The following is a 13,672-nucleotide window of genomic DNA, read 5'->3' on the forward strand; positions in this document are numbered from 1 at the left end:
TTGCTCTTAACCACTGTGCCACCAGGACTCCTCTCAGTCATAAACACCGTGTGTCAAAACTGAGGGCCGGAGGAGGTGGCCCAGACTTAGCACACCTCCTGGCACCCAGGCCTCTATGGATGGTCTAGCTTACCTGTGCACATTAATCATTTGCCTGCACAAGATGTATCAAGATTCGGGCCAGTGTTCTTACATTTATATTGGTCTATGGAAAGGAAAAACAGAACAGAGCAAGAAAAAAAAAAAAAGCTGATTTGATGTTTTTTTCAGCCCTAATTTAAGGAGAATAATGATATCAAGAGGGCAGTGGTGGTTTAATGATATCAAGAGGGCAGTGGTGGTTTCGTGGTAGAATTCCCGCTTTCCATGAGGGAAACCTAGGTTTCCCAGCCAATGCATCTCACACACGGCTCCCACCTGTCTGTTGTGGAGGTTTGTGTGTTGCTATGATGCTGAATAAGTTTCAGAGGAGCTTCTAGACTAAGACGGACTAGGAAGAAAGGTCTGGCTATCTACTTCCAAAAGTCAGTTAATGAGAACCCTACTTTTCACAATGGTCTGATCCACGACCAGTCATGGGGGTGGTGCAGGACCGGGTTGCTATGAGTCGAGGGTGAGCTCATAAAAAAAAAAAAAAATTATTTTTCATAATTTTTTTTTTTTTTTTTTTTAGCAGCTAACAAATACAATGCTAGCAAGAAGTTTTAAAAAGGAGCTGGTAGTTCATATATATTTTTGTCAGGGAAGCTGGTCCTGGATGTGTTTTCACCCTGCTGAGAGGGGTGTGTGCAGTGAGAGAAGGCTAGGGCTGGGGAGGCCCTGCCTCCCTGTCAATATGGCCCTAAGCCATCTCTTCACTTTCCTGGGCACCAGCTTCCTGATCTGTAAAACAGGGACCAGTAATACCTGCTCTCATCTCACAGGCTGGCTGTAAGGACCAAGAGAAAGGTGTTTTAGAAGCAGTAAAATGCCCTATTATTGCCTTTATTTCAAGAGGGAATGGTGAGGCACAGAGAAGAGAGACTTGAGACAGAGGAGAATCTGGAATCCACGTCTCTCGGTTTAGTTATTTGACCTTTGTACTCCATTGCAGATAGATAAGAACATCTTAAAGAGAGACCACAAAAGTAAAGGAGAAATTTAAAAAAGACAAAGCAGAAAGTGAATAACAAGGAGGCAAGAGAAAGCTACCTTACCCATGAAGCCCTCCTTACATTCCCATCCTCCAGCCTACCAATTCTTTTAAGTCACTAGAATGATTTAAAAGTTAGATCCTTGAGATATGGACAATGGGTGACACTGTTTGGGGAAAATACTCCGAACAGAATTGTCTGATACACAAAAGAAGGAATTCCCAGATGTTCCAAGGGGAGGCTGGAATTTCTACTCCAATGGCATGACTCTTGAAGGTTGTGACCCCATTGCTACAGGGTATAAAAACACAATGATGGCAGTTACCCAGGTGTGTTTGCTTTGTGATAGTTCATTGAACTGCACATTTACCATTCATGCTTTTTTTCTGAATATATGTTATACTTTGATAGCAAGTTTATTAAAACAAAACAAAGCACTCAAACAAAACTCAATAGCCTGCTGGGCTTCCTTGGAGGAGATGGGGGATGTCACAAGGCAGTCCATTTGGTGACTGAATGGCCAAGCACAGTGCCTGGCACACAACAGCCTGCTTCCACTTATTCTCATGTTACCAACAAGTATCAAGGAAGCAAGAGATATGACTATTTTTTTTAATAAAGTGATTTATTAAAGATCTTAAAAAAAACCAATTCCGGAAGGAAGCAAGAAACTTTTTAGATGGTCTTTCACCGCCCACCCACCCCTTCTGTGATTTAATGGTCTCATACTGGCCCTGGTTTTATGACACTTCCTTTCCTGACACAGGCCTTTTTACTGTGAATTATACGGCAGATGGATTCAAGAAACCATACGCTGTCCCCGGTCCTTCTAAAAAAAATGGTAAATGTGACATTTCAAAAGAAAGCGATAGCTGCCGAGAAAGGATTATCACTGCAATGTTAGGGTTGGTTTGCATCTAACGGGGGGCACCACAGCCTCTTTGTAAATGGTCACTTCACGAGAGGGTGATTTGAAAAATTAAATAACATAAATAAGGCACTTAGCACAGTGCCGAGACCTTGGCTAGTGATCACAGACACAAACTCCTTTCCTCTCTCTTTACAGTAATAAAGAGATGTATAGTAATAAAGATAAGAAAGAAATGTAATAGCTTACATTTGCCTTTCACAGTTTACAAACTCCCAGACAACTGGCACAGCAAGGGTCAGTATTCTTATTTTATAGGTGATAAAAGCAGGCTCGGAGAGGATATAAGACTGGTCTCCTGGCTCGTGAGGCACCTCATGGCATCAATTATAAAATACTCCAATGACGCAGCATAAGATCACAACATGCCATTCATATTTATAAGTCTTGGAGTCACAGAATGGTGCTGTATCTTGACTGTGGTGGTGGTCACAAAAATCCACACATGTGATAGAAGTGCAGAGAACTAAATACACACACACGTACACAACTATTTCTGGGAGACTGGTGAAATCTGAATAAGATCTGTGGGTTGTACGAATGTCAGTCTGCTGGCTGTGATCTTGCACTATAGTTAAGATGTCACCACTGGGGGAAGGTGGGTGAAGAAAACACAGGACCTTTCTGTACACTGTATTTAATCTTCGGAGCCCTGGTGGCACAGTGGTTAAGAGGTTGGCAGCAAAGGTTGGCAGTTCAAATTCACCAGTCACTCCTTGGAAACCCAATGGGGCAGTTCTACTCTGTCCTATAGGGTTGCTAGGAGTTGGAATTGACTCAACAGCAATGGGTATATTTAATCTTCAAGTAGGAAAATACACAAATTTGCTAATTATTATTCCCTGTGTACTATGTAAGGAGCCTTGGTGGTGCACTGGTTAAGCTCTTAGCTGCTAACTGAAAGGTCAAACCCACCAGCTGTTCCGCCAGAGAAAGATGTGGCAGTCTGCTTCCTTGGAAACCCTATGGGGCAGTTCTACTCTGTCCTGTAGGGTCACTAAGAGTCAGAATCAAGTCAATGGCAATGGGTTTGGTTTGTGTGTGTGTATGTGTGTACTATGTACTGCAGGTAGTTATACTAGCATTGCAGCTTCTTGTGAAGCTATAACCATTTTTAAATAAGAAGTTAAATTTAAAACAAGAAGAGCAAAGAGGGGAAAAAGCTACCCTTGCCAATAAAATTGGACTTAAATCTGGAGGGGGATAAAAAAAAAGTGCAAAGAAAATTATAAAGACTACATCAGCAGAATGCTTACAGACACTATTGTGATTATACCATAAGACTGTGTTATTTTAGAATAAAAGTGATAGAGAAAATCACCAAAATAAAAACCAGGACTGAGTAGCATTCTAAAGAACAGTTTCTGGTATAAAGCATCTTTATCACACATCACTTGTAAATACAGATTTGTAAGATTTATATAGGATCTCTAAGCCACCTGAAGCACACAAGTAAAATGGCATTACCTTCCTGAGGTTAATAGTCATCTCTATTGTTAGCACTGTGTTCTACTTTGAATACAGTTATTAGTTCTGCCAGTGATGATAACGTCTTTCAATTTGCTCAAGCACAAGAGGACCCCTCAGTCGAGGTTTCCATAGAAAGCAATTACTTAAAAAAAAAAATTTTTTTTTTTTTTTAATTACTTGAGTGTAAAGCATAATTACAATATCTCCTTTGAGGAGGCAGAGTGGCCATTCACTCAGTCTCGCATCTTGGCAAAATTTTTGTAGAGGACCTTAACCTGTCCCTCTGGCTAGGTTCTTTGTCAAAGGTCATAGATTTACCCTTAGTTGGGTTCAAGGATCTGTGCAGTCCATGCTCTCAGCAAAGACTGTACCTTGAACCGTCTGCTCTTCAGCCCTTAGTAAAAGGTTGGTTGTAAGGATAAGTGCTCATGGAGGATTGTCAACAATGCAAGGCCATCTGGCCCTCTAATCTAAAACTGCCCTGGACTGAAGAGAATGGTGGACTTGGGTTCGTGGATCTGAGCATTGCCCCATTAGACCCATGGAACTGCTTCTGCTGAAGTCTCATGGCATCAGTGTGTGCTGAGCCATGCTGTAAGACAAGGCCTGGACAAACTTCTTAAAACTAGAAAACCCGAGCCCGTCACCATCGAGTTGATTTCGACTCACGGGTACCCCATGTGTTACAAAGTAGAACTGCCCCATAGGGGTTTCTCGGTTGTAATCTTTACAGAAACAGATCAATAGGCCATGGGTGGGTTCCGACCACCAACCTTTCAGGTAGTAGTAAACCACAAATCATTTGTGCCATCCGGGAACCTTTTGGGCAAAGTCCTGGCAAGGTACCTATTTCAGGGATTTTGTCCACAATATCATCCACTAACTATAAAAATAACATTTATTATTTTTTTTTATGATATGTTGGGAGACCTGGTGGTGCAGTGGTTAAGAGCTTGGCTGCTAACCAAAAGGTGAGCAGTTACAATCCACCAGCCACTCCTTGGAAACTGTATGGGGCAGTTCTACTCTGTCCTACAGGATCACTGATTCAGAAACAACTCAATAGCAATGGGTTTTGCTTTTTGGTTTATGATATGTTATCAGCACTTGTCTGTTGGTTTGTCATACTGTGGCGGCCTGGGTGTTACTATGATGCTGGAAGTGATGCCAACAGTATTTCAAATACCAGCAGGGTCACCCAGGGTGGACAGGTTACAATAGAGCTTCCAGACTAAGACAGATAAGGAAAAAAGGCGTAGTGAACCAGTTCCAAAAATTAGCCAATGAAAGCTTCACGGATCACCACAGAACACTGTCCTACTGGATTGCTCTGGACACATCCAAAATGCGATAAATTACTAGAGGAAGACACCATGTTTGGTGAATGAGAGGGCCAGTGAAGGCAAGAGAGACCCTTGGTGAGATGAACTGGTGCAGGGGCCACAACAACGGCCTCAAACTTGCTAGGGATCAAAAGGGTGACATAGGATGGGGCAACGTTTCATTCTGTTGTACATAAGGTCACCATGAGTCACAGTCTATCTGACAGCAGTTATCTGTCTGTCTATCTAACTACCTATTTACCTACCTATCTAGCGTGTGTTAGGCACTCTAGAGCTACACCTAAGTTATCCCAAGCACTCTTTACAAAATCCCCATTTACAGATGAGTAAACAGGATTGGAGAGTACAACTGCCCCAGTGTCATTTCACTAGTAAATGAAAGAACTGGGATTTGATTCAGATCTGTTGGTGCCAAATACTCTGCTCTTAGCCATAAACCTCACAGTCACATCCTTGGCTTCTTTCTAAGGAGCTACAGATGAAAATTCTTTTGCATCTCACTATCAGGACCTCTGTAATTTTTGGTCATGGGGAGTCCTTCTGTAATTATTCCATTACAGACCTGGGCTCAGGGTGAATCCCACTGGTGTGGGTTAAGGATAGGCTTTACCAGGGAAACGCACAAGCTAGGGGCAACAAGAAAAGAGAAGACACAGGCCCTCTCTCCTGGAGTGTTCTGTGGGACACTCAACATGGGTCTGTGTTCAGGGGAGTAACTCCGCCTCCCACTGCTCTCCCTGTTTGTGGGCAAGTCCAAAAGCAACCTCAGCAGTGAAGGGGAATGCAACGCAGCCTTCCCAGTGCCCAGCACTGTGGATTTGTGTACCAGCTGCTTACAGGAGGGGTCTTGCAAGGCCGGCTACCCAGAACCTGGAGACCTCAGGGCCTGTGGAAGCTACGGAATCCCCTGCTAGAGGGAGAAATCCCTAGTCCTGTGGGAAGCTGAGCTAGGGGAAAGGGTGGCTTGTAGAGGGAAGCTCCTTCCACTGGACAAAGTGGGGGGAAATCAGTCCCAATTAGTACATTGTCCAGGCAAGCCGGGGCGAGTCCCCAAGGATGTTTTCAGACTAGTCCATTCTTTGTTTAGACTGGCCAATTCCTACAGCTCTAAATCTCTTTGCTTTGAATGCCAGGAAGCCTAGCAACAAATTCGCAGCTCACCTCTAGCAAATACACGGTATCTGTGTACTAATTCTACCCCAGAGCTTTACATTTTTTTCCTTACCCATATTTTCTCTTTACCTCCAATTATCTGTCATTATCCTTTCTCATTTTATGTATTTTAAAGCTGAGTCTATCAGGCATAATAAAGGGAGCCAGTAACTAAAGGAACAAACAAAACTAATGAGCTTATGTTTTGTTTTTAAGTGTAAACAGGAGAATACCAAATTTGCTAAACATTATTCCTTGTTAAGGCTGAAAAAAAAAAAACCAAAATGTGTAACTATTTCTTCAACCACAAACTGAGTCTATGTTCCATTCCCAGAGACCTCCGATGTTTTCCAAAGGCTTTTGTTGCCGTGCTCTGGCGCTGATGGCTGGCAGAGGGGGTCTCACCTGCACTTCTGAGTCAGCGTCGACATGCTGCAGCTGGAACCAGGTGTCTCTGTTATGGTACTTCTGCAAGTCTTCCTTCTGAATGGCCACTTTCCCTAAACACACAATGCAGAGGAAAAGCACTTCAGGAGAGCGAATGAATCCACCAGACCCTCATATGTTTTTATAAACAGAAAAAGTCCTTCCATTTTATCACTGCCCGTTATTTCAAACAGCATAATTCGAAACAGATGCATCAGGTAAATTGAGAGCCCTACGTCATCTTCCTTCCAGTAAGATAAAGATATGCAACGTTTGATGTTAAAGGTATGAGCACCACACCCCATTAACAAAGCACATTTCACACCTGACTTTAACTGGTGGTCAGTTGACCCACTCGTCCTCAGGACAGGAGGCGTGCCGTCTGCATGCTGGGAGTGGACAGAGCTTGTCTTTTATATCTGGCAGAAAGCATTTTCACTGCACACTATCTAACGTGGTTGTAACTGTTCAGTGAGAGGTGGTGGGCACTAGCCTCATCTTACAGATAAGAAAATGGCTCTGCCAGGCGGTTGCACAGCAAACTGTTTACAGCTGGGGAGACAGTGAAGTACAATGGTTATGGGAATAAGCTGTGAAGGCAGATGGCCTGGGTTGCTTCACCAATCTCCACTTAGCAGTTGTGAGACCTGGGCACCTCATGTTATTTTGTGCCTCCATACCCTTACTGCAAAATGAGGACAAGAGCCAAAAAAACAAACCTACTGCTGTCAAGTCAATTCTGACTCATAGTGACCCCATAGGACAGAGCAGAACTGCTGCACAGGGTTTTCAAGGCTGTAAATCTTTAAAGGAGCAGACTGCCATATCTTTTTCTGACTGATCGGCTGGTGAGTTCAAACCACTGACCTTTGCTTCTGTAAAGATTACAGCCTTGGACTGGACTATAAGATAGATAATGATACTGGTGAGGAGTGAGATTCTTGGCTCAAGTAGACACATGAGACTATATGGGCAGCTCCTGTCTGGAAGGGAGGTGAGAAGGCAGAGGGGGACAGAGGCTGGCTGAATGGACACGGGGAATACAGAGTGGAGAGAAGGAGTGTGCTGTCTCATTAGGGGGAGAGCAGCTAGGAGTACATAGCAAAGTGTGTATGAATTTTTATATGAGAGACTGACTTGATTTGTAAACTTTCACTTAAAGCACAGTAAAAAAAGATTACAACCTTGGAAACCCTATGGGGCAGTTCTACTCTGTCCTATAGGGTTGCTATGAGTCTGACTCTACTTGACAGTAAGGGGTTTGGTTTTGGGGTTTTTATATATGTATGTGTATATACACACATACATATGTTGTTAGCTGCCATTGAGTCCACAATGATTCATGGCGACCCCATGCACAAGAGAACAAAATGCTGCCTGGTTCTGCACCATCCCCACAATTGGCTGTGAATTGGATCATTGTGACCCATAGGGTTTTCACTGGCTGGTTTTTTGGAAGTAGATAGCCAGGCCTTTCTTCCTAGTCTGAGTCTGAAAGCTCCACTGAAACCTGTTAAGCATCATAGCAACCCACAAGCCTCCACTGACAGATGGGTGGAGGCTGCGTTTGAGGTGCATTGGCTGGGAATGACACCTAGGTTTCCCGCATGGAAGGTGAGAATTCTACCACTGAACCACCAATGCCCCCATGTATGTGTGTGTGTGTGGATGGGGGAGTATATATACATATGTATATGTGTGTGTGTGTATGGATATATACATACAGACACACATGTGCTTACAGAAACATATACATTGAAACCTGTGAGAGCCGGAACTCAACTGGACTGCCTTGTTTTTCCAGGTCTCGAAAGTTTTCCACCTTTGACAGGGTGATTACCACTTTTCTGTCACTCTCTATTAAGAATCCTACCTCATAAACATCTAGTAAGTTCTCCTTCTCCGACAGGTTCCCACCTTACGCAAGTTCTGGCTTTTGCAGGTTTTACTGTACATACGTACACACACACACACACAGCTCATAGAGTGTATGTGTGTGTATCAGAACAGCACTTGGTAGTTAATAGTTACGATGCATACTGAGAATGTAGCAGGAACAAACCGTGGACTTCATACCGCAGTATGTGTGTCCAGTCTTTAAATAAGTGCTTTTCCAAGGATGACCAGTGGCTACCTGTGTCAGAAACATCTGGGGAGTTTCTTAAAATGCAAACTTCTGGGCCCCATTCCAGATGGAGGAAGACAGACTCTCCGCTGCAGGGCCTAAGAGTCTGCATATTGACAAGTTTCCCTGGAGACCGTGATGTGACGTGCCCTAAGGTATGAGGACCTCTGCTCTACATAGTTTTGTGTTCCTTATACAAGCTTGGGAAACCCTGGTGGTGTAGTGGTTAAGTGCTACGGCTGCTAACCAAAGGATCAGCAGTTCGAATCTACCAGGTGCTCCTTGGGAACTCTATGGGGCAGTTCTACTCTGTCCTCTAGGGTCACTATGAGTCGGAATCGACTCGATGGCACCAGGTTTGGTTTTTTGGTTTGGTATACAAGTTTGGTGCTCTGAAGCTAGAATTTCAGTGAAAATATACATACATATGTTTGCATAATATATATTTACCTATTATATATACATAGCATTTCAGCATTTGAATATACACATACAAGCATTACATACCTATTTATACATTCACCTTGCTCTAAAAAATATTTAAGGTAGTTAAGTAAATACATATACACCCCAGCGTGGGAAAGACAGATGGGTAGGAAGAGAGCCTTTATCATGCACCAGGCACAGAGCTTTCCTCCTGCCCCCCACTCTGACTAACAGCATTGCTTTCATTCATTCTAGCGCTTTCTAAGCATTTTGGATCGTGCTATCCATCAGATAAAAATATTTAAGTACCCTCTGGCAATCTATGCACACACACGCACACACTTACATACATTATAGAACATACACAAAAGTAGGGATGATAAAGGATAACATGAAAGTCAGTATTTTTAAAAGTTAGAATGTTTTCCTTTTGCACCCCCAGGATAACCCACTGCCATGGAGTTGATTCTGACTCATAGTGACCCTGTAGGAGAGAGTAAAACAGCTCCATAGAATATATACACCCAAATTTAGAAATCATGGTCCAATTAGCAAAGCAAGAAATCCTGGTTCCTTTGTCTTCCTTTCCTTCACTCCTAATATCCACCAGCTGCCAGATTCTGACAATTTGACTCCTTCTGAACATCTTTTGGCGTCTAGATTCTTCCCAGCCTGTGCTCTAGGTTCAGCGAGTGACCCTCCTGGAATATGTCTGTAGCCTCCTAACAGGCCAGTCTCTCTTTACCCCATAACCACTGCCCCCCCAACCAGTTTTCTCCTCAAAGGAAGATCTTCTTATGATGCCCTTATAGGCTCCCCATCTAAACAGAAGAAAAGTTCCAACCCCCAAACCCGGCATTCAGTAGCCTCACAATTTGTCCCGATCCTCTTCCCAACCTATTTCATAATTTCTGGAACATCCTACATGCCAAATTCCCTTACATACTTCAATTTCAATTCGACCTACAATAATCTGGCGGGGGGTGGAGAGTAATTGGTTCCATTATACACATTTCACAGATGAGGAAGCTGAGTCTGAGCAGTGAAGATATATATCCATGTTACCTAATTAATTAATGACGGGAGTGCAACCCTAGTCTACGGACTCCGAGGCCTGTTTATAATCACTATGGCATTTTGCTTTCCTGACTTTCTTCCTGTTATTTTTTTCTTCTTTAAACATCGTCACCCTGTGAGGTCTCCTGTGACATCACCTTTTCTTAGGGGCTCCCGTAGGATCTGTGGTGGCCCAGACCCCATTCTGCTACAAAAGGCTCACAATGAGGCCCAGCTGGTGCCCTGCACCATTTCATTCCTCGACTCCAAGATTTAGGGAAAAGAAGTGGACATTCTGCTTTTTTGGTGTTCGTAATCTTGTTCTGGGAACACAGGCCAGCCTTGAGAGGGACCCAATCTTTTCTCTGGTCTCCAGTCACAGTAAAGCAGCCAGCCAGGCTAGTGTCTGTGAATTACACATGCCATCGTGTAACTACAGGGGCATGGATGGGAAGTTATCAAAGGCAAAAACAAATTAAAAAAAAAAAAAAAACTGTACTAGTTGCAAAAGGAATGAGAAGGTCTAGAAGCATTGTGCCATTCACTGAATGTTATGGATTGAATTAAAAAAAAAAAAAACAAAAAACCCTGTTGTCGTCGAGTCAATTCCAAACCAGCTACCCTATAGGACAGAGCAGAACTGCCCCATAGGGTTTCCAGGAAGCAGCTGGTGGATTCGAACTGCCGACATTTTGGTTAGCAGCCAAGCTCTTAAGTACTGTGCCACCAGGGATCCATGGATTGAATTGTGTTCCCCCAAAATACGTGTTGTACATTCTAACCTCTATTTCCTTCTGGTTCTCATCCCTTTCGGGAATAGGTTGTCTTTGTCATGTTAATGAGATAGGATTAGTGTAGGGTGTATTTTGAGTCAGTATCTTTTGAGATATAAAAGACATTAAATGCAAGCTAGCAAGTAGAGATGGGGGAAGAGAGATGCCAAGATACATGGAGATCTCCAAGGAACCAGGAAAAAGTTGAAAAGATAAGGGCCTTCCCCCAGAGCCAGCACGCTGAATTCAGACTTCTTGCCTTCTAAACTGTGTGGAAATAAATTTGTTTGTTAAAGCCATCCACTTGTGGTATTTCTGTTATAGCAGAACTAGATAACTAAGACACTAGGTAATTGCTGGTGAATGTATTTATATCATTTTCATATTCCCAACAGTAAGGTAACTGTGCCTCTTTTTTCTCTTTTTCACTCCATAAAGCAACCTTAGAAAATACCCTGGAATAATTTTCTTTGCCAGGAAGCTCATCAGTTCAAGTCAGTTAAGTCCATTCTGCCAGTACTTCTGTCTACGTGCGAAGTGGAGGCAACACACTGAGCACTCCAAGGGTTAATGCAATAAGCTACTTCGACCTAATTGGCTTAGCCAACAAGTGCTTTGCTGTCACTATGCAGAACCATCTGGAACAAAAACCTGCACAGCTATAGTTTATTGCATAATACATCAAAGCCATTAAGAGCAGTCAAAATTGGCAGGTGGGGAAAGCCGGAAAGGAAGATTGCAGAAAGCAAGAGAAACAGATGCAGAGAATGTGCTCAGAGGTGCACAGGTTGGGAAAAGAACTATACTTTCAGTTTTTAACCTCTACAGAAATTCAGAGACTCAAATTACACGTTGCATAGGATTTCCTCACAGCCATAAAATTACCAGGCTATAATGACATCCTTCAGGACCCAGTCTTGTAATTCCTTCCTCTGCCTTTGTCCACAGGCTGCATAAGAGCTGATCGGCTGCGTGTCCTGGGTCTCCTGGCCTCTCCCGTTCCCCTGCAACATGCCCTTGGTTTTGACATTCCATCTGATTTCTGTACTACTTGGTTTCATAACCTTTGACCAATTTCCAGGCACACATCTGTCACCACGCAGAATGATACACCAGAAACAAGATTGCTACTCTTCTTTCTCTTCTCTCTGCCAGCTGTGGCCTGGCTCTTGCAAAACTTTGTCCCCCACCCCCATGCCGATGGGAATAGGATTTTTGTGTCTCACAGGAATAAAACCACATAAAACAAAAAAAATTCCTTCAAACTGAATTGAGCAATATATTTGAGTGAAAAGGGATAAAGAAATCTCAGACCCCATGATCAGTTCAGCTGGATAGTAAGATTACCCTTAAAGTGTTAATTATTTAACTGCAATGTTGTTGCTTCTTCACATTTTTATGAGCTAAAATTGGGATAGCGAGGCACCACATATTTAATGCTTCAATGAGTCCTATGGAAACCCTGGTGGCGTAGTGGTTAAGTGCTGAGGCTGCTAACCAAAAGGTCAGCAGTTCGAATCCACCAGGCACTCCTTGGAAACTCTATGGGGCAGTTCTACTCTGTCCTGTAGGGTTGCTATGAGTCAGAATGAACTCAACAGTAACCAGTATAAACTGGTATGAGTCCTATGGAGTCCTATGGCACAGCGGTTATAAGCTTGGCTGCTAAACAAAAGGTTGGCAGTTCAAAACCACCAGGTGCTCCTGTCTTTATAGGGTTGCTATGAATTGGAATTGACTCGATGGCAGTGGGTTTTATAACCTATACACCATTACTGGTCTTTTAGAAGCATTTAAGTAGGTAATACAGGAACATAGTACAAAATTCAAAACATTCAAAAGGATATAAAATATAAAAAAATAGCTAAGAAAAAACTTCTTTCTCTCCCTGTCTGCTAGCGATCTAATTTCCCTTCTCAGGGGTAACCTTTGTTACCAGTTTCTACTTTGTCCTTTTAGAAACTGACTAACCACATTCAATAATATATGAAATGTGTAGTTTTCTTTAAACACATACATTAGTGTTTCTAAAGGCTGCTCTGAGACAATACCTGACAATAACTGAACAACAAACCATGAACTACACCATGGAATCAGCTTGACTGCAATGGGTTTTAGTTTCTGGTATTCGTTAGGGAGGCTTGGTGGCACAGTGGTTTGCTGCTATCCAAAAGGTCAGCAGTTCAAATCAACCAGCTATTCCTCAGAAACCCTATAGGACGGCTCTACACTGGGTCCACTCAGGAAACAGAAGCATGACAGGTAGTTCAATACATGGCATTTAATATGAGGAAACAGTTAGAACAGCTAAGAAGTGTTAGAAGAGCTAAGAGAGTAATCAGGAGAAGATGAGAAAAACCAAAGATTAAAAACTATAGGAAGACTTAATGATGAATGACTAAATACTTTCCTCCTGAGAAGAACATCGCTAAGATGTTGAATCTCATCACTCCTATGCAATAAGTAAAGAAAAAAAAAGTAAATAATTTAGAAAAGAAGATATAAAGATCTCTATTTACAGAATCCACCAAAAAAAAATTTTAAAGCCTACCAAAAAAAGCTACTGGAACTAATAAGTCAGTTTAGCAAAGTCATAGGACACAAAGTCAACATAGAAAAATCAACTATATTTCTATATCAAACAATGACAATGAAAACTGAAATTTTAAAAAGTACCATTTCCAAAATGGTGATTTGATGGTCCGTGCTTTTGGTATACTATCTAAGAAATCTTTGCCTGCTCCATCAAAAGCAGGAAAATAAAAATATATATATATACAGATAAATCTAACAAAACACATGCAAGATGTGTATCCTGAAGACACATTCCAAAACAGTGA

General features: G+C 42.4%; 1 protein-coding gene across 3 annotated transcripts in view; it reads right to left on the bottom strand.

Annotated features, from left to right (window-relative positions):
• RASA3 (RAS p21 protein activator 3) overlaps positions 1 to 13,672 on the bottom strand; it is a 269,176-nt gene that overhangs the window by 90,872 nt on the left and 164,632 nt on the right. For all 3 annotated transcript variants that reach the window (XM_049856231.1, XM_049856230.1, XM_049856232.1), the window contains one exon: positions 6,432 to 6,526. In XM_049856231.1, coding sequence (XP_049712188.1) covers positions 6,432 to 6,526 — 95 coding nt within the window. The remainder of the gene's footprint in view (positions 1 to 6,431; positions 6,527 to 13,672) is intronic.

Source organism: Elephas maximus, chromosome 17, assembly GCF_024166365.1.
Source record: "Elephas maximus indicus isolate mEleMax1 chromosome 17, mEleMax1 primary haplotype, whole genome shotgun sequence".
Lineage (NCBI taxonomy): Eukaryota > Metazoa > Chordata > Mammalia > Proboscidea > Elephantidae > Elephas > Elephas maximus.